We start from the raw sequence: 21332 nt of genomic DNA, 5'->3' as shown, positions 1-21332 counted from the left end.
TTTGAAAAATTGTATATCTATCTACTTATATTTGTAGTGACATTTTTTATGAATTACAGACAGTACAATTAAATGGGATTTGAATTAATTTAGTTATGTTCTACATATAATAAAACATAAAGCATTACAAGAGTCGTAAATCATTTTTAAAAACCATAAAGAAAAAATCTAAACCTAAATTTGAAATTTGGTTTCTATTTAATAAGATATTTTAAGCATAAATAAATAATAGTATAAATAATGTTCTCATTCATTAAAATATGTCTAGAAAATACACATTTTGCCAATATCGGTATCGTTATTTATTTTTTTAACTACATCCTGTTAACTATTCAGTATTGATAATGACTAACTTTGCAAATTTTTTTTAAGGAAAAGTTTGAGGTTAAACGATAACGTTTATCGTTGTTTATATTTATATTTAATTGTGAAATAAGTTATAAAATAACACTCTAAAATCATGATCAATAAGAATGCCACTATCATCGTTCGAAAACATAACTGTACAAACATCACACCTTCTGTGTGCATTTTTATGTAATTCATCGATAATAGTATCAAATCAATATTAATGTACCTAATTATAATTCACAACAATGCTGGAAGAATTCCAGTGACAAACATCAGAGATAACAATAATATAAATTAAAACTGACAATTAGACACTCATAAATACCACACAATATATCGCGTTTTAATGTAACGTAAAAATACATGTACTCAAGGCCTTGATTCACAGATACTTATATCAAATATCAAAGAAACAATGATTTTAAATATTTTTCATTGAGTATGGCAGTTTTATAAGTTTCGAGTTGAACGAATGAAAGGTCAATAAACGTGACTTTGTAACAATCTCTTCTTTGCCTCATTCATTTACATTAAGAATGTTAAAAGTCTGGTTTAATTAATATTAAAAGTGAAAAGTAATATGCAGGTACCTGTCAATATTCTATTCTAACTCTTTACGTGTCTATTCTTATTTTACATTATTCAAATTTTGTATAAAATATGTGTTTAATTCTTGTTTCAGAAACATGGAAAGCATTTTTAAAATAACACTTCTTACAAGTTGTTTTCATTTGAACCTAAAAGAAACACCTATCTTTTCCTGACACCATATGGATTTACATGCAAAAGCCTACAGTGTAGACAACGTTTCCTGGATCTTTACCATTATAGTTTATAATCTTGAAATAAAATATCACTCAACATTACTTTTTAATTATTTACCTATCTCTTTGTATATTTATATACCTCTCACTTTATCAAAAAATCAAAGGGCGTGTTTGCAATATCTAGAAAGTAAAGGTTCAACTTTTAGTATTCATTAAAAAATAAAAACATTTTTAACTCAGACAAAAGCTCATTAAAAAATTACCATTGTTCTGTATTTTGAAAACATATCATTTTATAATGTTAGGGACACGTGGTAGAATAATGGAACAAATAATTTTCTATAGTCTGCCTTACATCAGCATCAGCGCGGTGCTTAGGATTTTTAATATTTGTACCCTAACATCGTTTACTATAATAATCGCGGACTCTCTTAATTTTCTTTTAACGATACAATTTTTCTTCTCCAATATTTTGGTCGAATATTATTGAATTTCCAAAACTTTTTAATTCTCAGAGTTTTTAAATTTTTACGCATGTAGAAAAATAATCATACAAACCAGAAAAAAAGTAATACTACCTATACCAAAAATAAATAACTTTTGCAATTTTATTTTATGAAAATTACTTGCGGATTTGAAAGTGAAAACAAAATTAACATAAAAGTAACTTATTATTAACTTTGGAGATCTTTGCATAATCAGTACGCCTCTGTTTAAATTAATTAATTTAGTTGAGCCATAGCTTAAAAGCCACAGACATTATGGATATTATGTTATTTATTTCAAATAATGTGAATAAACTAATAATAATTAATGATGGTGCAAAATATGGCTAATTTCGGATGTTCCAAGTAAGTATAAATGAACGTTTTTGGTAAGATTTAATTAATATATTCTTTACTCTGCTCCAATCATGGGAAATTCAGAAAAGTGTATGTGAGTATTTATTTCGTATTTTGTAGAGGTGTCGAAATAGCGTGTCACAATTTTAATATACGTCTGCCACAAACTAAATGTGAAATAAAACTAAAGTTTTCTAAACAGAAAATACTTGAAATTATTTTAGGATTGTCTCATAATTATTAAATAAAACTGAATCAATTTTTTATTAATTTTCTTTATCAATACTTTTAAACTTCCTCGTTTTTAAATTCCTATATGGGGCCAATATTTATTCTAGGCCATGCAGTTCTTTGTCTCTGAAAAATAAGTGGGAACAAGAATAAAGAACAAAGTAATTTTTGAAATACAAACAAAGGTAAATACATATTTATTGAGAAGTATTTGCTGAGGGAAAAAATCGGTAATAAATTTCTCGAAAAGCTGTGGAAGTTTTCAATTAATTCACAAAAACCATATCTAATGTAGAACTTTTGACCTACAATAAATAATAATAATAATCTCTTGACCTGCAGTCTTAGTTAAATCATTTTAACGCCATGATAATGAACCATCAGTTTTGTTTGAACCATCCAGTAAGTGGTAAGAGAGTGAATTGTTAGTAATATTTCAAAGTTAAAAAAATTCAAAAGTGAAGCATTATTAATGTTCAATTCATTCTTGATGACTGAACATAATTGTTTTTATAAAGAATTAACCAGAGAAATTAATTAATAAAGGTACGTTGATTTTAATATACGCAAACAAATGTAATTTATCAATTGTTTTCGCAAAGTCAACTACAGCATCCAAAAAAAATATTAACTACTTTTAACTGGTATTTTCTATCTCAAATTTGGTTACAAATAGATTCATGTATATAAAAAAAAATTTGAAACAAGCTTTTAGTGCCACCATTCCATAGTCATCCAAACTAAACTTGTATGCAAAATTTCAGCTCAATCGGTTGGGGATAACTGTTTTAAAATTTAGTTGCAAGATTTGACCCATACTAACAAGGCAAGTTAAATAAAAGCTTGTAAAAAGGCCAAAAACCCTTCGCATTCTAGAAACAGAGTTAAAGTAAATGTGTGGTTCTGTCAGTTACAAAAAAAATTGCTAAATCCATATGCACCAGTTTCATTTAAACACGGGGGTGTCCATCGTACATGAAAAAATAATCACTTGCATCACTTATATAATATATATTTTTTTAAATGATTTTTTTAAGTTGTAGATTTGCAATTGTTTCTATTTATAATTCTCGTGTCCATAACTAAAGAAATAGTATAATCTAAAAATATATTTGCAATATTTTGACGTCATCCAAATAAGCTAATTAAGAAATAATGACTAAAGTACAATGTATGATATGAAAAAGTGTTAATAATTCATGCTATCTTGAAACTACCAGAGTTATACTAATCTATATGTCAAAGATTATCAGCCAACGTTTTTTAATTGTACAAATTTATCTTAACGAAATTTACGCACCAGTCTTGTTTTTTATCAATGTCAGAACGAAATAATTATTTTTAGACCCTGTTTTGGATTAAGTTCAATGCAATAAAATGAGACATGCCATTTGAATTTGAAAGAACATACAATTAATTATATTTTATCTTTAATTTCTAAATTTCTGATATAAATGTTTAAGGAGTGAATATTCTAAATAATAATAATTAAAGTCGTTCAATTAATTTACAAAAAAATTGTTGCAAGAAAAAAGTATATTTTCGTTTTAATATTATGCAACTTTAATAATAATGATTGTAATAATATGTTAATAATTTTAATAAACAAGGACTTACAGGACTTGAAGTGTACTGGATATAACAAGATTTTAGGAATGATTTCTTCCATCAAAACAATAAAAAAGAGGAACATTGTATTCCTAAAATGATTTTCTGTTTCAATTGAAACGTGAGGTGTTCTCATGAACTGATTTTGGTGAATGATTGAGTAACAGTTCTTATAAAAAATGATCCTGAGACGTTTGTTTCAAGTCAATTGTTTAGTAGATAAAAAAAAGTTTGACTCATTCAAATTTTATAATTTTTTTGTTTTTTTCATTCTTCTTTCTTTCTTTTAACAAGACTATTACAACAAATTATGCATCGGTTTTTAAACAAATGTGTGAACAAAAAGTTTTACTGGTCAACAAAAGTGTTTCAACTAAAAACAATAAGTGAAAATTCGCCTTTACTAAATAATCAGGACATAGTCCTGAAACCTGTACAATGCAAATCCGTTATAGCTAGGATCAGAAGTCTGGAAACCCTGACAGTATTAGGAACACAATCATGGAGGCTCACTGAATAAAAGTTAACTATACTACCTAAAATTTCCTCAATGATTTATGTTAGAGCGTAAGACGGTCCTGTCGTACTAATCTGGCATTTCATCAATTGCGACAGACCTTTTTTAAGGGACCTGCCACATAAAACAAACATCTACTTTCTATACCCTCTGCACCCTGCACGGTCAAGTAAAAAGCCAGATGTGTACGAAGGCCTGTTGAGGCAACATGTCTCACTATTTTGTTAAAAGTTTACATTTTTAACAGAAAGAAGTTTTTATGCCATCATAGTGGCAATACAGTGTTTTTAAGCCATCATAGTGGCAGTACAGTAAACGAAACTGTACATATGGTCCTTCATCTCCGGATTAAATGTGGTGATCACAAAACATCTACAAGGTGCAAGAGGCAAAAGGTAGAGTCGTTCCTGTAATTCCTAAACTGTAAGTGATTTTATTTTACCTAGTTTTCCTTTCTTGCGAATTTAAAAATAACAGTGAATTTTTGTCGGCAAGATGTCGGATAATTTAAATATTAAACGGGGACAAATTAAAGGTAAATTAACGCGGTTTCAGTCATACCTTAATTCGATTGATAAAAATAATTTAGATGGGTCTATGGTGACAGAAATTGGTATGCGAATAGGCAAAATTGAGGGATGTTTAGACGAATTTGTGAAGGTACAGTCCGAACTCGAAATGATGACACGGACGAGTTAAACAACCCGTTAGAAAGGCAACACTTTGAATTGAAACGCAATATTTTAAATTGTTGTCAGAAGCTAAACAATGCTGCTCAGAATATGAAAATAAAATATATGAAAATCAAGAGCGGAACTCGAATTCAGGTTCTGTTCGTAATGCAAGAAATTCAGTTGTGATAGATAATTCAATTATTAAATTACCAACCATAAATCTACCAAAATTTGATGGTCAATATCAAAATTAGTTAGAATTTAAGGACGGTTTTAAGGCACTAGTAGATGAGAATGTCGGTTTGAATAATACACAAAGGTTTTATTATTTGCGTTCAGCGTTAACAAAAGACGCGGCTACAATTATAAAATCGTTGGAAGCAACTGCCGAAAATTATACGGTAGCTTGGTCTCTCCTCGAAGATCCATTTGCTAATAAGGCTTTAATGATACACAATCATTTGAAATCAATTTTTAAATATCCGACTTTATTAAAAGAGTCTTATAAGGATTTGCGTAATCTATACGATGCGTTTAAAAAACATTTGAGGTCGCTAGAGTCCCTTGGCGAGAGTGTAAACTCGTGGGATAGGCTAAATTATATATTAGCTCTGTTCGCGGAGCCTGTCAAATTAGTCCGGGATCAGTCAGAAGCAGTCGTCCAGCTACTTTCTGTGCTATTTCCTACAAGCATAGCGTAAAAGAAGTAGCTAAACGATTGCTTCTGACTGATCCCGGACTAATTTGACAGGCTCCGCAAACAAAGCTATTTAATGACTATGAAATTTGATGATATAACCAGACGAGACTGGGAATCCTTTCAATATAACCAAGAGTTACTCTCAATGGAGGACATGCACCAATTTTTAAAACATAAATGTGAAATTTTAGAAAAGCTAGAGGTTAACCAAGTAAAAAAACTGCCACGTAATAAACAAATAAAAAATAAAGATTTTACAAATAGCTTTGTATCTAATAATAAAGATACAAGGAGAGAATTGCAATGTTATTATTGTAGGGAATCACACGCGATTTATAATTGTAATAAATTTCTGCAACTCTCTATTAACGAGCGTATAGCAGAGTTGAAAAGAATTAAATTGTGTCTGAATTGCTTGAAACCCAACCACGTGTACTGGAATTGTAAAGCGCAAAAATGTGTTAAATGTAGAAAACCACATAATTAATTAATACATATTGAAAATTTGTCGCGTATGAATACTGAAAATTTAGAAACATCGCAAACCCAGCCGGTGAGAGACCCGGTCCTGGCAGGCGGGAGCGGGGGCGATAGGTACAGAGAAACCCCTGCACTTATTGGGCGTGTTGACAGAAATCGTTCAAATAAATGCTAGATTAGACCCTTCAAATAGTTTTCTGCAAAAGGGTACATGTCATGTGAAGACAATGGCAGAGCATTCGCAGGTACTACTAGCAACTGCACTAGTTAATATTTTAATTGATTGAAAGGTTATTACAGGGCGTGCGTTGTTAGATACAGCCTCGCCACAGAAAGGTTCGCGAATAAATTAAATGTTAAAAAACATAAAACTAATCATGTTGTTAATGGAATAGGAAAAACGTGTGTTACACTGAATAATCAGATAAATATAACATTGTCATGACGTAATAGCGATTTTAGAATGAAAATAAACTGTCTTGTTATTCCACAAATCACAAGCAATGTACCAAAAGTATAATTTGATAAAACTATAATTAATATACCTAATTGGGTCAGTCTAGCAGATCCTCAATTTAATGTTTCGAGTGAAATAGATTTGTTATTAGGTTCTCATGTTTTCTGGTCAATTTTACGCGATGGACAGTATAAATTAGGTGATAACATGGCAATGCTCCAAAACACTGCCTTTGGTTGTGTGTTAGCTGGAAGGTTACTTACTGAAAAAATAAGTGCTAATGAATTTATCGAGTAATGTAAGTTGCACTCTTTTATCCGCAAGTGACGATTTGATTAATAATAACATTTCTAAATTTTGGTCGATTGAAGAGGTTTCTAATAAAAATAATATTTTATCAGATGCTGAAAAGTTCTGTGAGTTACATTTTGAAAATACTACTAAGCGTGATACAAATGGACGTTTTATTGTTAATATACCATTTAAGGACTCGGTTAAAAGTTTAGGTAATTCACGGGACAAAGCTCTTAAATTGTTTTACTAGGTAAACTAAATAAAAATTTGGCGTTACGGACAGAATATATAAAATTTATGGAAGAATATCTCTCTCTTGGACATATGTCAGAGATTGTAGAAACGGATGAGAGTAAAGGTAAGGGGTATTACATGCCGCATCATAGTATAACTACAAAATGTAGAATGGTTTTTAATGACTCAAGTAAAACAAACACAGGGTTAAGTTTGAATGATACACAGTTTATCGGCCCAGCCCTGTAAAATGAACTATTTGCTGTTTTATTGAGATTGCAAATAGGGGAAATCGAAAATAACAAGACGTTAGGTGTATTCTGGGATGCATCGTCTGATATTATACAATATCGTATTGGTGAATTTGATTCTAATATAACAAGTATTACGAAGCGAAAGATTTTGTGAGTCATATGTCAATTATATGATCCGTTAGGTCTTTTAGGGCCAGTAATCATCATCGCAAAACTTTTAATGCAGGAGTTATGGAAATTAAAAATTTCGTGGGATCATGATGTACCATCGAATATACTAAATAAATGGTTGAATTTTCAAAGAGATTTAGAATATATTAATGAGGTCTGAGAGATCAAATGGGTTACTGTCATCACAGTTACTTTGTGCAAAATCTCGGACCGCTCCTATAAAATCAGTATGTTTACCGCGATTAGAATATGTGCAGCAGTTCTTTAGGCTAATTTAGCAAAAAAGGCGGAGGACTAATTAGAAATCAATTTTCATAATAAATATCTGTGGACAGATTCTTCAATTACATTAGCGTGGTTGAAAGGTGACATTAGCAAATGGAAAACCTTTGTTGCCAATAGGGTTTCAGAAATTATTTCTTTGACTACTAAATCTGATTGGCATCATATTAGATCACACGAAAACCCTGCAGATATATTGACACGGGGCTTACCTGCTAGTTTGTTAAAAACCTCAAAATTATGGTGGAATGGACCGGACTGGCTTCGTCATCCTAAATCGGAATGGCATATTAGTAATATAGATTTAAATTTTGATTTGTGGTCCCCGAACAACGTTCCGTATCTAACGTTTTGATTGGTGCGGAAAATATTGATATTTTTTCTAAATTAATTTGCAAATATTCGTCGTTTAATAAATTATTGAAGGTCACTAGTTATATTTTACGATTTGTAAGCAATTGTCGACAGGTTAAAGAAAAATTGTTAGGGCTGATTACTCTTGTAGAAATTGAAAATTCATTATTGTTGTTAGTAAAGGTAGCTCAAATAGAATGCTTCCAACAAGATTATAATGATCTGTTGCAAAATAAAACGTTGAATAAACGAAGTCAACTTTTACCTTTAAGTCCTTTCCTTCACAATAATGTCATGCGTGTAGGAGGACGGTTAGAAAATTCTAATGCAAGTTTTGATCAAAAACATCAAAAAATATTGCCTAAAAGTCATCGATTAACAGAATTAATAATATTGAATGAACACAATAAGTTATTACATTGCGGCGTTCAGAATTTAATGTGTTCCATTAGACAAAAATGTTGGCCTATTACGGCCAAAAGTGTGTGCAAAAAAATTGTAAGACAATGTATAGTTTGTTTCCGCAATAAACGGAAACCTATGACGTATTTAATGGGTAATCTACCTGATTATAGAGTAAACGATTATGCTCCATTTATGAATATCGGTATTGATTATGGTGGCCCATTTAATCTTAAAGATAAAAAAACACGCGGAGCAAAATTCATTAAGGGGTATATGTGTTTAATAATTTGTTTAAGCACAAGAGCGATACATTTAGAGTTAGTAACTGATCTCACTACGGATGCCTTCCTAGCCGCCCTTAAAAGATTTATTAACAGACGGGGCAAACCCAGTGGTATTTATTCTGACAATGGTTTAAATTTTGTCGGCGCGAATAATGAAATAAAAAGATTGTATGACTTTTTGAGTTCTGAAAATACCTATATCGCAAATAAATTAGTAGAAGACAGGATTTCATGGCATTTTATTCCTGCAAGGTCACCGACCTTCGGGGGTATACGGGAAGCCGGAATTAAGAGTTGTAAACATCATATCAAAAGGGTTTTGGGAAATTCGTTTTTGACGTATGAGGAATTTTATACCTTGCTGACAGAAATTGAAGCTATTCTAAATTCACGTCCCCTTTGTTCCCTCCATAACGACTCTGGCGACTTTACGGCATTGACCACGGCACATTTCCTCATTGGAAGACCGATAACTGTTCTGCCTGAACGTGATGTACGACACGTGCCTGAAAATAGACTTTGCAAGTTTCAAAGAATGCAAGCTATAGCACAACAATTTTGGGTTCGTTGGCGAAAGGAGTACCTGAACGAGCTGCAGACACGGGTAAAATGGCGGCAGCAGTCCAGTGAAATGCTTAAAATTGGAACATTAGTTCTAGTAAAAAAAGACAACGTACCACCGTTTCAATGGCCTCTTGGTAGGGTGACATCCCTCTTTCCTGGAAGCGACGGTATTGTGAGAGTTGTGGAAGTGCGTGTACAGGGTGAAGTGCTCAAACGCGCTGTTACAAACGTGTGCGTCCTTCCAATTGACTGATAATAATTATCTTTTCTGAACTCTCTATAGTGATAAGGAAATGCAATAAGGAGACATAAAAACATGGTGATTGATATTTATAAAGAGTCAATAACTCTATATTTCACTTTTTTAAGTTTAGTTTAATACTCATATACTTTAATCACGTTTGTGTATAAATTTATCTTGAGTATTTTATAAGGTTTGTTATTTACCTTAAATGTAACAAAGAAGAAAAATGTGTTTAGATTTTATTACCTAGTTGGTTTTGAAATATGGAACTTTTCAAGGCCGGCCGAGATGTTAGAGCGTAAGACGGTCCTGTCGTACTAATCTGGCATTTCTTCAATTGCGACAGACCTTTTTTAAGAGACCTGCCACATAAAACAAACATCTACTTTCTATACCCTCTGCACCCTGCACGGTCAAGTAAAAAGCCAGATGTGTACGAAGGCCTGTTGAGGCAACATGTCTCACTATTTTGTTAAAAGTTTACATTTTTAATTATACAAATATACAGTCCACTTCATCAAGTTTGTTTCAATAAAAGTGAATCAAGTTTTTATGCCATCATAGTGGCAATACTGTGTTTTTAAGCCATCATAGTGGCAGTACAGTAAACCAAACTGTACACTTTCAGTGAAGTAATTTTGGAGACATTCCATCCATTCATTAAGCGGGTTTCCATGAATCGATTTTAGTTGATCAACAGAAGATTCCCGTGGCTGACAACGTGCTAGAAGCATAAGAATGTGAACGTGGAAGTCACTACGTTCTTCAACATTTGTCACATTTTTATCCATACCAAATATATATATTTTATTTTTAACGAACTGCATTATTACAACTACTCGAATAGTAGCAGTCGATACTTTAAATTTTAAAACTCAAACTGATAATCAATTTCAACTCAAACAGAAATTAAACGATGGTCAAAAGTGGATCAACTAAAATCGAATCGTGGGAAGAGAGAAATTATCCATTAAAATTTGTCCCAATATCGGTGTCGAGAATAAGAACAAAGTAGATTGTAATTTTTTCTTGTTTGCAGATTTTGTGCTATTGGTACATGGATTCATTATTTTTCACAATCCAAAGCCCACTGCAATCCAGATATCAGCTGAAGGTGCAGTTTTCGTCGGTTCCTTGGAAATTAACATTGTTTGTAGACGTTTATCACATCGAAAGCCCTGGCCATGGCTCTTGATTTTTTCGCTGGATGTGTTGGAGGTACATTTTGAGTAATAACAATTATAGTAGCACTACAAAATCAATATTCTGTAATGGTGCTATAATATGTATACATTTTAAAGCATTTATTGTGAAAAACTGACCAGTAGGTAATTTATACAGGGTGATTCATTAACAATGGGAAAATCGAAAGTTGAAGATACTACACGTGAAATGGTGACCATTGGCGCAAACATGCCTTATCCGAAAGTTGATAGTTTCGGAAATACAGGGTGTTGAAAGTTAAAATTTTAAATCGTTTTTTTGCGATTATTCTGAAAATATGTAGGTTAGGAACTTGAAAATTTGTGAAACTATATTTTTTTAGGCGACGAATAAGATGCGTGTTGTAATTTCAGCATTGCTCATAGAGGGCGCCACTTACGACCAATTTTACCGAAAATTTAGTTAATAACTTTTTACCCTGTATGTCTAACATGAAACTTGATTCAAAACCTGAAAGAGCAATCATTTTTCCATTAATTGTGTATTCTTGTTTCATTTCGGTATCTCGATCCGTTTTCGAGAAAAATCGATTTAACGAACACTATGTTTTGATAATACGAGAAATTAAAAGCGAAACAAACCAAGTGTTTCTTCGTGTTATTACAACAATTAACAATAAAACAAATGAAATTCGTAATAATGATTTAAAGTCAGTGTTCGAAGAATCCACCGTTGACATTTACACACTTTACACAACGTTTTCTGAGAGATCTTCGAGTTTGAAACAACATATTGGGATTGCGTTTGACTTCGTTGGCAGCGATTTGTATTCTTTGCCACAACTCTTCACACGAACCAATAGATTCTTCCAAATAGAAAAATGAAGAGGATTGAAGTCCGGACTTCTGGGTGGCCAAGTAAAAATGCTTCCACGGCTTGAAGAAGTTCCACTTTATTTAAGAAGAGACATGTGGTTCATGCACGACGGAGCTCCACCGCATTTTTCTTGGCCAGTGCGTGCATATTTAGATGCAGTTTTTCCAAATCGCTGGATTGGCCATGTAAGCATTTTTGCTTGGCCATCCAGAAGTCCGGACTTCAATCCTCTTGATTTTTCTATTTGGTCTCGAATGAAAGATATAGTTTACAAAGAATCTATTGGCTCGTGTGAAGAGTTGTGGCAAAGAATACAAATCGCTGCCAACGAAGTCAGACGCAATCCCAATATGTTGTTTCAAACTCGAAGATCTCTCAGAAAACGTGTAAAGTGTATCAGTGTCAACGGTGGATTCTTCGAACAATTACTTTAAATCATAATTACGTATTTTATTTGTTTTATTGTTAATTGTTGTAATAACACGAAGAAACACTTGGTTTGTTTCGCTTTTAATTTCTCATATTATCAAAACATAGTGTTCGTTAAATCGATTTTTCTCGAAAACGGATCGAGATACCGAAATGAAACAAGAGTACATAATTAATGGAAAAATGATAGCTCTTTCAGGTTTTGAATCAAGTTTCATGTTAAATATACAGGGTAAAAAGTTATTAACTAAATTTTCGGTAAAATTGGTCGTAAGTGGCGCCCTCTATGAGCAATGCTGAAATTACAACACGCATCTTATTCGTCGCCTAAAAAAATATAGTTTCACAAATTTTCAAGTTCCTAACCTACATATTTTCAGAATAATCGCAAAAAAAAACGATTTAAAATTTTAACTTTCAACACCCTGTATTTCCGAAACTATTAACTTTCGGATAAGGTATGTTTGCGGCAATGGTCACCATTTCACAGTAGTATCTTCAGCTTTCGACTTTCCCATTGTTAATGAATCACCCTATATCAGTATTAATTCAGTCCAGAAACAAATCATGTTATTTTATTATTTTTGCTTCAAAAAAACATGTGCGCTTGTAATCTTAATTATAACATTGTAGGAATGGCTGGAGTGGTAGTAGGTCATCCCCTTGACACAGTCAAAGTGCTCTTACAAACGCAAGACATGAAGAATCCCAAATTCAAGGGAACCCTCTCCTGCTTACAAACTGTGGTGACCAAAGAAGGTTTGAGAGGAGTATACAGAGGAGTTACCAGTCCACTTCTTGGGGTTGCCGGCATAAATGCCATTGTCTTCGGAGTTTATGGAAATGTTCAGAGGCACAGCAGTAATCCAGAATCGTTAAGGACGCATGCATTTGCAGGCGCTGCCGCCGGACTGGCCCAGAGTTTTATTTGCAGTCCCATGGAATTAGCAAAATCCAGGTTACAAGTGACCAACTCCTCAGGTAAAGGACCAGTTGATTGTCTAAGGAAAATATATGGAAACGAGGGGGTAAAAGGGGTGTTCAGGGGACTTGGCTTAACTGTTGGAAGAGAGATACCAGCTTTTGCCATTTATTTCTTCACGTACGAATTGTTAACGAGATCTGACAGTAACCTGCCTGTTTCTACGTGGTCAATGCTTTTTGCTGGCGGTTTAGCAGGTAAGAATAACAAATAATGTTGCTCAGTGTTCTGATTCACCCACAAGTTAAAGGAATGTATACAATTTAATGCAATTATAAATATTTTTCTAATTCATCATTTCTTATAAAAACAACAACAGAAATATCACTCCAAGGTCTATGTAGACGACTGACTTGTCACTTATCGAGTTGTACAACGCAAATCTTTTATTTTTTTGAAACCCTGACCTTACTGTTAAGATATACAGGAAGGAACTGCGGAATTGTTTTACACGTTATTGAATCGAAGCGTTGAAAGAGATAATGTGAAACCAATAAGGGACCTTTTACTTTCAATATTTCAAAAACGGTTCAAAATATCAACATTTTCCCAGGCAGATCTATTCTTGTTCGTAGGAAGACACTTTGTGACACGAATGCTACTAAAGAATGATGCAGATGTTCTTTTGCAAACCGCTAATAACAATAACATGTTACTACAGTTTTATTCACAGTTAAGAAACAACTAATTTTTACATGTGCATTAGATGAGATTTACATTAAAAACGAGTAAGTACTCATCAAATCAGTGATTTTCCTAAAATGTATGTATATGCGAAAATATAGGTATCAGTTTTTGCACAATCAGAAATAATGCCTAATTCCCTAATGTTAATGTACTTATGCCAAGCAACAAATCTTAAAAATAACAGATTGTACATTTTTAGCCATTCTTATATGCAAAATCTAAAGCAAAAAAATGTTCATTTATGCAATATATGATTGGTTTAGCATTGTCGGTAGAACCAGATCCCTTTATTGTGACGAAATTAAAATTTAGTGAATTTATAGACCTACATGAGTTAGCGAAAACGTTTATCAAAATATTTCATAAAAAAACGCCTATATAGGATGTCCCTCAAAAGGATGGACAACGCTTGACCACAGGTTCCTTGGATGAAAATAAGTCTATTTAGCCGAACTACATATAGCAAGTAATTTTAGGTGGGGTCCGGATACTTTTGAAAATATTTAATGAGGTCCGGAAAAAAAATTCATATTTTATACTAATTTTTTTATTTTAATTTGCACTCAAATTTAATCTGCTTACTAACCATTAAGAACTCAAATTAATGACACAATTCCGCCAGTTGCCGACCGCTGACCTATATAGAATAGATAATCTAGTTTTTTTTTCAAATAATTTGAAAACTGTTTTTCTTAGGAACTTCAAATTTGCTACACATGTGACAAGAGTAATGTAAATAAAGAATTTGGTGATAATACAAATACATTATATTCTCTTTCTAGTGCCTGTGCGCCACTGGCTATCCCGTAACTTTTTCGTGTGCACGCCAGTGATGCCAGAATTTATATTTTTAAAAATAAGCACTATTTTAGAAGCTTTTTGTCTCTTTCAAAATTTTGATATCGTTTATGGATTTCGAGTAAAATTGACATTTTTTATAAATTAAATACATACAGGGAGATTCAGAACTTATCCAAAAAAAATTCTGGATGTACAGGGGACTCTTACAAATACAATTTTGTAAAGAAAAAATCAAAAAGGGCAGTTCGAAAATGATTTAAAAATACATTTCTGCACGGCACTGGAAACTGGTCCACTGTAAAACCTGACCTCGCACAATGCGACCGGCATGGCGGTGTGATAAAAACGGACAAAAACTTTCGCAAGGAAAGAAATATGTAAATAGAATTTTATCGGACCTATTTCATATCGGCAAATTCAACTGCTTTTGCCTTTATTAATTAAGAAAATTAATTTGTGTTTTTAAATAATAAAATCATTTGACATACCCGATGTTACAACAATTGTTCAAAATTTTATCCACCAATGTGTAAACACATTTGGGTCCGTTGTACTCAGTTTCTACGAACTAACACAAATGTTATCTTGTTTCACCATAACACAAATGCTTCACCATAAATTAAAACGATATCCATCAACTCCGAGTACACGCAAACCATTTTTGAAACTAACTGCCGATTTTCGACACTAACTACTAAAAACCCGTAAACACCACAGATAACAACAGGTAAATATCGCAACGACGATTGCAAAATCCGAATTCAGTATTCGGAGTCGCTGAGGCCACGTGACGAATGATGCTAGAGACTACAGTTGTCCAGCTATGTAGTGGTTGAATGTACTATAACTTCAATATTTTTTTTCTCGGAAACTATAAGGTTTTTTACCAAAAAAATTTTTACGATATTGATTCCATTTCTCATGCTGCATCTATTCCCAAATTTTTTTGGATAAGTTGTGAATCACCCTGTATAGGCAAAAATTCCGATTACTAAAAAATTATTTATAACTGCAGCCTCAAAGCAGGGAATAATAATGATTAAACTTGACGTTAAAAAAACAAAATTAACTACATTTTTAGTCTTAGAATTATATAATAATTGATCATTATCAATCAATAAAATAAAAAATCAACACAGTAAATGCTCAAAGTGACTTCCTTGTTCTTGAACGCAGGCATTAATTCTTCTTAGGAAAGTAAAATGAATTTTATCCAATAATTGCGCATTACCTCTGATAACATTAATTTCACTTTAATTCTTTCCCATAATTCGTTTTCTGTATGTACTGAAAAGTTATAAACTGTGGTCCTCAACGCTCCCCAAAGGAAATAATTACAAGGGTTTAGGTCCAGGGATCGAGGTAACCATTTTAAAGGGGCTTTATTTCCTCATCCTATCCATCTATGTTATTGGCAGGGATGAGCAGGTAGACAATGTCGACGTAGACAATGCAATTGTCTACGCGTAGACAATGACCTAGATGAAGACTTAATTTGGAAGAGTCGACAATGTAGACAATGTAGACAATGTCGACAATGTCAACAATTAAGAAACTCTCAAAACTTGAAAAAGGTGTGGTAGGTATGTACCTCAAAAAAAGAATTTCGTAAGGCTGTAACTCGTGATTCTTGCAAAAAAAAAGAAAAATTGAAAATTTGGAATTTGGAGTACCTACCTATCAGTATCACAACCATCTATAAAAAAAATTTATGAACCGAGTACAAAAGATCAAACAATATCTGCCGAGAATTCACGAGAAAAAAAAAGTGTGTCTCGCTTGATGCTCCTTGATAGTTTTAGGTCAGGTCATATTGACCAACATTTTTTTTTTTCTATAAAATCTCTAAATAAAGATATGTCGCATATATTCTTTAATGAATATTTTATCATTTTTAAAGTCAGCAACAATTTGGAATATCTGATTAAGTTTTAAGAACACTTTGTGTAGATATTTTAGTTTAGTTAGAACACGTTAATTTTATTTTTTCTAAAAGTGTTAGAGTTACAGAAATTAATAGAAAAAAATTTTATTAAATATTTCTATTAATTTATAATATAGGTACCCTTTCAAAATAATTTTTGTTTCAATCCTAGATCATATTATGTAAATATATAAGATCTAAGATTTAAATACAGATCATATAGAGCTGAGCTTTTCAATAAACGATAAATGGTAACATATTTCTGTAAATATTTGCAGAGGCACAAGATAATGTTTTTTATTGCATTTTCTCAAACTAAATATTATGTGTATTTATTGGTATATGTACCTCTATACATATATGAGTATTATATATATTCCCTAGTTTTCACTTAATGAGGTCACGAATGGAGACTAAAATTTTAAAATTAAATAAACTGTTTTTTACTGACTCTTAATTTATATATTTATATAATTTTTTTATAATAATTTTTGTTTTAAAAAATTTAAAAAATATATATTAAGTATACAAAAATGAAAGTTTTCACTTTCTTAATCTTAACCGACCAAAATTATAATTTGCTTTACGTCCGCTCATTTTATGTTTATGTAAAAACAGCCAAACAGAAAAAGTTGAGTGATGAATTGAGTACAGCACAAAATAGATCATACGTAAATGTAACGCAAATATAATATAGGTTAGATTAAACTGAAATTAGAGCGCAAACTCCGCTTTGTCTACATTGTCTACATAGTCTACGTTGTTTACATAGTCTACGCGAAGTCTACACGTAGACGTCGACAATTAAAGTCGACGCGTAAACGCCCATCCCTGGTTATTGGTTATGATTATTTCGTTATTATATTATCGCTAAGATTGTTTTACCGACTGTAATAAACTAAATAAAAAATTTCTGTATATTTCCAAAATAAAAATAATAATCTTCTTGGTGTAACAAGAAAGCAATTCCAGTGGAATACCACATAATGTATAATTCGATATTGAGTAAATATTAAAAACAAAAATTGCTTTTTATACAGATATTAACTTGGCTTTGTATTCTAGTTTATTGCTACAAAAAATACTTTCAATTGCAAACACTCATTAATTGTAAGTCACATTTATTTTTAAAATTGTCCACCTTTCCAATAAATTAAAAGCAAGCTTTATTATACTGTTTTATGTAGGGTGAATGGTAAAATTGTAATACAGCAACAAACTACAAATATGAAAAATTATTTGATGAAACGTATATTTCATACAAAAATAAAAATGCATAAAAGTTTTGTCACTTTTTTCAAATTTACATTTTGTAGCTCATTGAGTTTTGACATGTATATTGTATACATCAAATACTTTTCAAAAATAATTCCACAACGTGACTCAATTTTAGGAGTGGCATCGTGGACACTGGTCTACCCAGTCGACGTGATAAAGTCAAGGATGCAAGTCGACGGCATTTCGTCTTCCCAGTACAAGAACTCCTACGATTGCCTACACCAGACGTTCAAAAATGGAGGAGTACCTTCTCTTTTCAGAGGCATCACACCCACCATCATCCGCGCCTTCCCCGTCAACGCCGTCACCTTCGCGGTGGTGACGTGGACGATGAGGATCCTGGGTGGAGAAGGGTTTTCCGAAACCTTCCGCGAGACCGAATCAATCCTGGAGAAATATGCTGATGTTGTTTGCACACTTAAGGTGGCAGAAAACACGCCGTCGTGAAAAATGCGTCTATTAAATGCATTACGCACAGTGACAAATTATGTAAGAATTGTGTCGCTTTATGAATATGTAAGGATACATTCTTTTGTCTACGTGGGTGTTTATGGAAAGTGTGGAGCAAGGGAGGACTTTTACTTAGGCGTCGATTTCATCTGCATGTCTGATGATGGATCGGAGATATCTATGTTTTTATTATTATAATTTGTATTACCAGTAAGAAACTGCAAGTGTGTTTCATGTTTTTGATAATTCTTGAAGGAGTTGTTTTTCATGAAATGTTCCTACTTATTTTCCATGATTTGTTGTAAATAGTTATAGATATGATGTAACTGGCAGTTTTGTAAATTATCAGTAAATTATTTGGAATTGAGCTTTAAAGATATTGGGAAAAGATGGGGCAACACTGGACACTTAATTCATTCATTTCTATATAAGAGATGCTATAAATATCATTTTTTGACATGTATTACAAATATTATTGTAAAGTACAATATTGCCTCCTCTATGGGGGTAATGTCACTGACCGTCGGGGTTCAACTGGCCACAGTATTGAGATAGAAATACGTGCCTTTTTGGCAATTGAAATTGTTGATAAAAATGTATGAATCCGTTTTATAGCTTGTCATTAATTAGCTCTCATTAATTTGTTGTTTGTTAAATAAATCATTTGTTTTTTTTCTATTTTTTTTATCAAGACAATTTAAACTTTATCAGACGATATGTAAAGAACAGGTTAATAAAGTAAAATATACTGATTACAAGGAGTATAACATTGGAGTAACATCTTAACTCGCCCCACGACTGCTTATTTTAAATATCCTTGGATCAAGTAATACACCCTTTACAAATTCCTCCCGAGAATTCCCTAGTTAATAAATAAAGTTTATTTCTGTGGTTAAAAGCAATAATTTGAAAAATACGTGAAAATACTTATATGTATGTGGTAACATAGCTAGATAAATGTTCTGTTTAAACACAAAAATAGTTTGGTTAGTGACTGGACCGTACTTAATATATTTTCTATATATTTACTTCGTATATGAATGCTGTGAATAATTTTAAGCAAAAATGATTCTATTCACTTTTCCCGAATTTCCAATGATTTTTGAAATATCGGGTTTGAAGTTACCAGATCGTATGGGTAGTTGCTAAAGAGTAAATTATATTCTTAGACTAAAGGGCTTAGAAAAAAATGTGGTTTATTTTAATAAAAGCATAATTACAGTGTAATTATTAAAGCTGCTCAATGTGTAAAGCTGCTCAATCCTCTGTCGAAGCTTTCGGTCCCAGTTGTAGTTCTCCATATTTTTTTACCTCATCAAACGCTGCATGAATCTTCTGAATGAGTTGGCTCTGCAGTTAGGCTTTCTCATTGAGTAGGTAAGTTGCGTCACATATCCCCCACATGAAAAAGTTCAACGGGTTGAGATCCGGAGATCGCGGAGGCCAAGCACCACTATCTATCCATCGATTTGGATACTTTTCATTGAGGAAATTAATGACACATCTTCTGGAGCTCCATCATGTAAAAAGTACATCGTCCATCTGATTTGAAGAGGAATGTCCTGAAGTAGTATAAGTAGACCGTTTTCCAAAAAAAGCCCGGTACATTTCGCTGTTCAAATTTCGATTTTCGATTGCCCACTCATAATAATCATTTGGAAATTGTTGATTCCATCTTTTACAAATGTAGCTTCTTTACAGAAAAGGGTTCTTGAAAGAGTATCCAGATGATTGCTCCACCGTTCAAAAGACGAACTCCTTGCAGAAGATCCGCATGGAGAAGTTTTTGTACCTGTTGGTAATGATAGCGATGCAGTCCGTTTTCTCGCAAAGTGTCTAAAAAGACCAATTTTCAATTATGACAATAAACATCTTTTTTCTAGTCCCAGCTAATTATTAAATTACCTAGCTCTCTAGTCGCAACAATGTAATTTACTCTTTAGCGACTACCCATACGATCTGGCAACTTCAAACCCCAATAGTTGAAAAATTCGGGAAAAGTTAATTTTTGCTTAAACTTAGTCATACGAAATATCTGTTATACCTCGACAACCACCTTATATAGTAGACATATATACACAAGGCCCATTATTAAAAGCAAAACTGCCATCACAATTTTGAATTTCAGTTTTCTAAAATTCTTCGTGTGACATTTTTCTCTTTCTTCGGCTTCAAACAGCAATGATAGTTTTTCTTTTTGCATTTACGAGTAGTTTTACCAACTTGGCTAGCATAAAACAATACTAGCCATATGGATAATGAAACTAACAAAATACCATAAAACTGTTAAAACCAATGTTTCAGGTTTTAATTTTTGCCTCATTAAATATATGCATAAGTAAGGATGGATATAGAAATAGTGGTGTCATATGGATGAAACATAATTATTATTTAGCTGCTTGATTCACCGTACATCGGTATCATACTATATCCATGGATTATTATATGAACTTTACTTCCTACCAAATATCCCTACAACTAGGAATAAATTCCCTGATCACTGATTTAGATATTCCACCTAAAAATCTTTGAGAGTTGAATGACAGCTCCATCATCATCATCATATTCATCATCATCATCATCATCCATAAACGTGTTTGTAATTTATTTGTAGATTACAAATAACCAGTAATAAATATATGGATGGAGATTTTTTGTTTTAATAAAATTCCAATAGTATTCAATTACTATTTCACATTTAATTTTCACAGAAACACTAATTTCACATAAATTAATATTTTATCTTTTAACACTCACGCTAGTTTATATGTTATATGTAATATTTTATGGAACGAATTCAAAATTTTTAGAGGAATTTATTTTGAACCCAAGTCGTGTCATTTACCATTAGGGCCAAACTAGACAAAGGATCGAAATACATATAGAGGATGAACAACACCCTATGCACTAATGACAACTAACACTAATTTTATTACCCTCTATAATGTATCCCTTATATAATGAGTTTACATATTCTTTGGTTGGTTTGACATCCCTCTCTATCTAGAGTTTGTTAGTTCTTTAATAG

The 21332-nt window shown here is 32.2% G+C and overlaps 1 protein-coding gene across 2 annotated transcripts; it reads left to right on the top strand.

The window, feature by feature from the left end:
* The first annotated feature begins 1935 nt into the window (after nucleotides 1-1935).
* LOC108904631 (mitochondrial basic amino acids transporter) lies at nucleotides 1936-18978 on the top strand. 2 transcript variants are annotated; one of them, XM_018707264.1, is made up of 4 exons: nucleotides 1936-1969; nucleotides 10753-10931; nucleotides 12816-13361; nucleotides 17970-18978. In XM_018707264.1, exons 2-4 carry the CDS (start codon nucleotides 10898-10900, stop codon nucleotides 18299-18301), a joined length of 912 nt encoding a protein of 303 aa, XP_018562780.1. In that variant the 5' UTR covers nucleotides 1936-1969; nucleotides 10753-10897; the 3' UTR covers nucleotides 18302-18978. The 2 variants fall into 2 exon arrangements, with proteins under 2 accessions (XP_018562780.1, XP_018562779.1); XM_018707263.1 differs by lacking the exon at nucleotides 1936-1969 and adding an exon at nucleotides 2594-2737.
* Nucleotides 18979-21332: the final 2354 nt, after the last annotated feature.

The sequence above is a fragment of the Anoplophora glabripennis genome, unplaced genomic scaffold, assembly GCF_000390285.2.
Source record: "Anoplophora glabripennis isolate ALB-LARVAE unplaced genomic scaffold, Agla_2.0 scaffold96, whole genome shotgun sequence".
In the NCBI taxonomy this organism is placed as follows: Eukaryota; Metazoa; Arthropoda; class Insecta; order Coleoptera; family Cerambycidae; genus Anoplophora; species Anoplophora glabripennis.
This window is presented reverse-complemented; position numbering and strand designations above follow the sequence as displayed.

Excerpts from the sequence above, each read along its gene's own strand:
- LOC108904631 (XM_018707264.1), top strand. The coding sequence starts at position 10,898 with ATGGCTCTTGATTTTTTCGCTGGATGTGTTGGAG. Across the intron at positions 10,932-12,815 it reads TTTCGCTGGATGTGTTGGAG|GAATGGCTGGAGTGGTAGTA; the intron begins GTACATTTTGAG and ends ATAACATTGTAG. Across the intron at positions 13,362-17,969 it reads TTTTGCTGGCGGTTTAGCAG|GAGTGGCATCGTGGACACTG; the intron begins GTAAGAATAACA and ends ACTCAATTTTAG.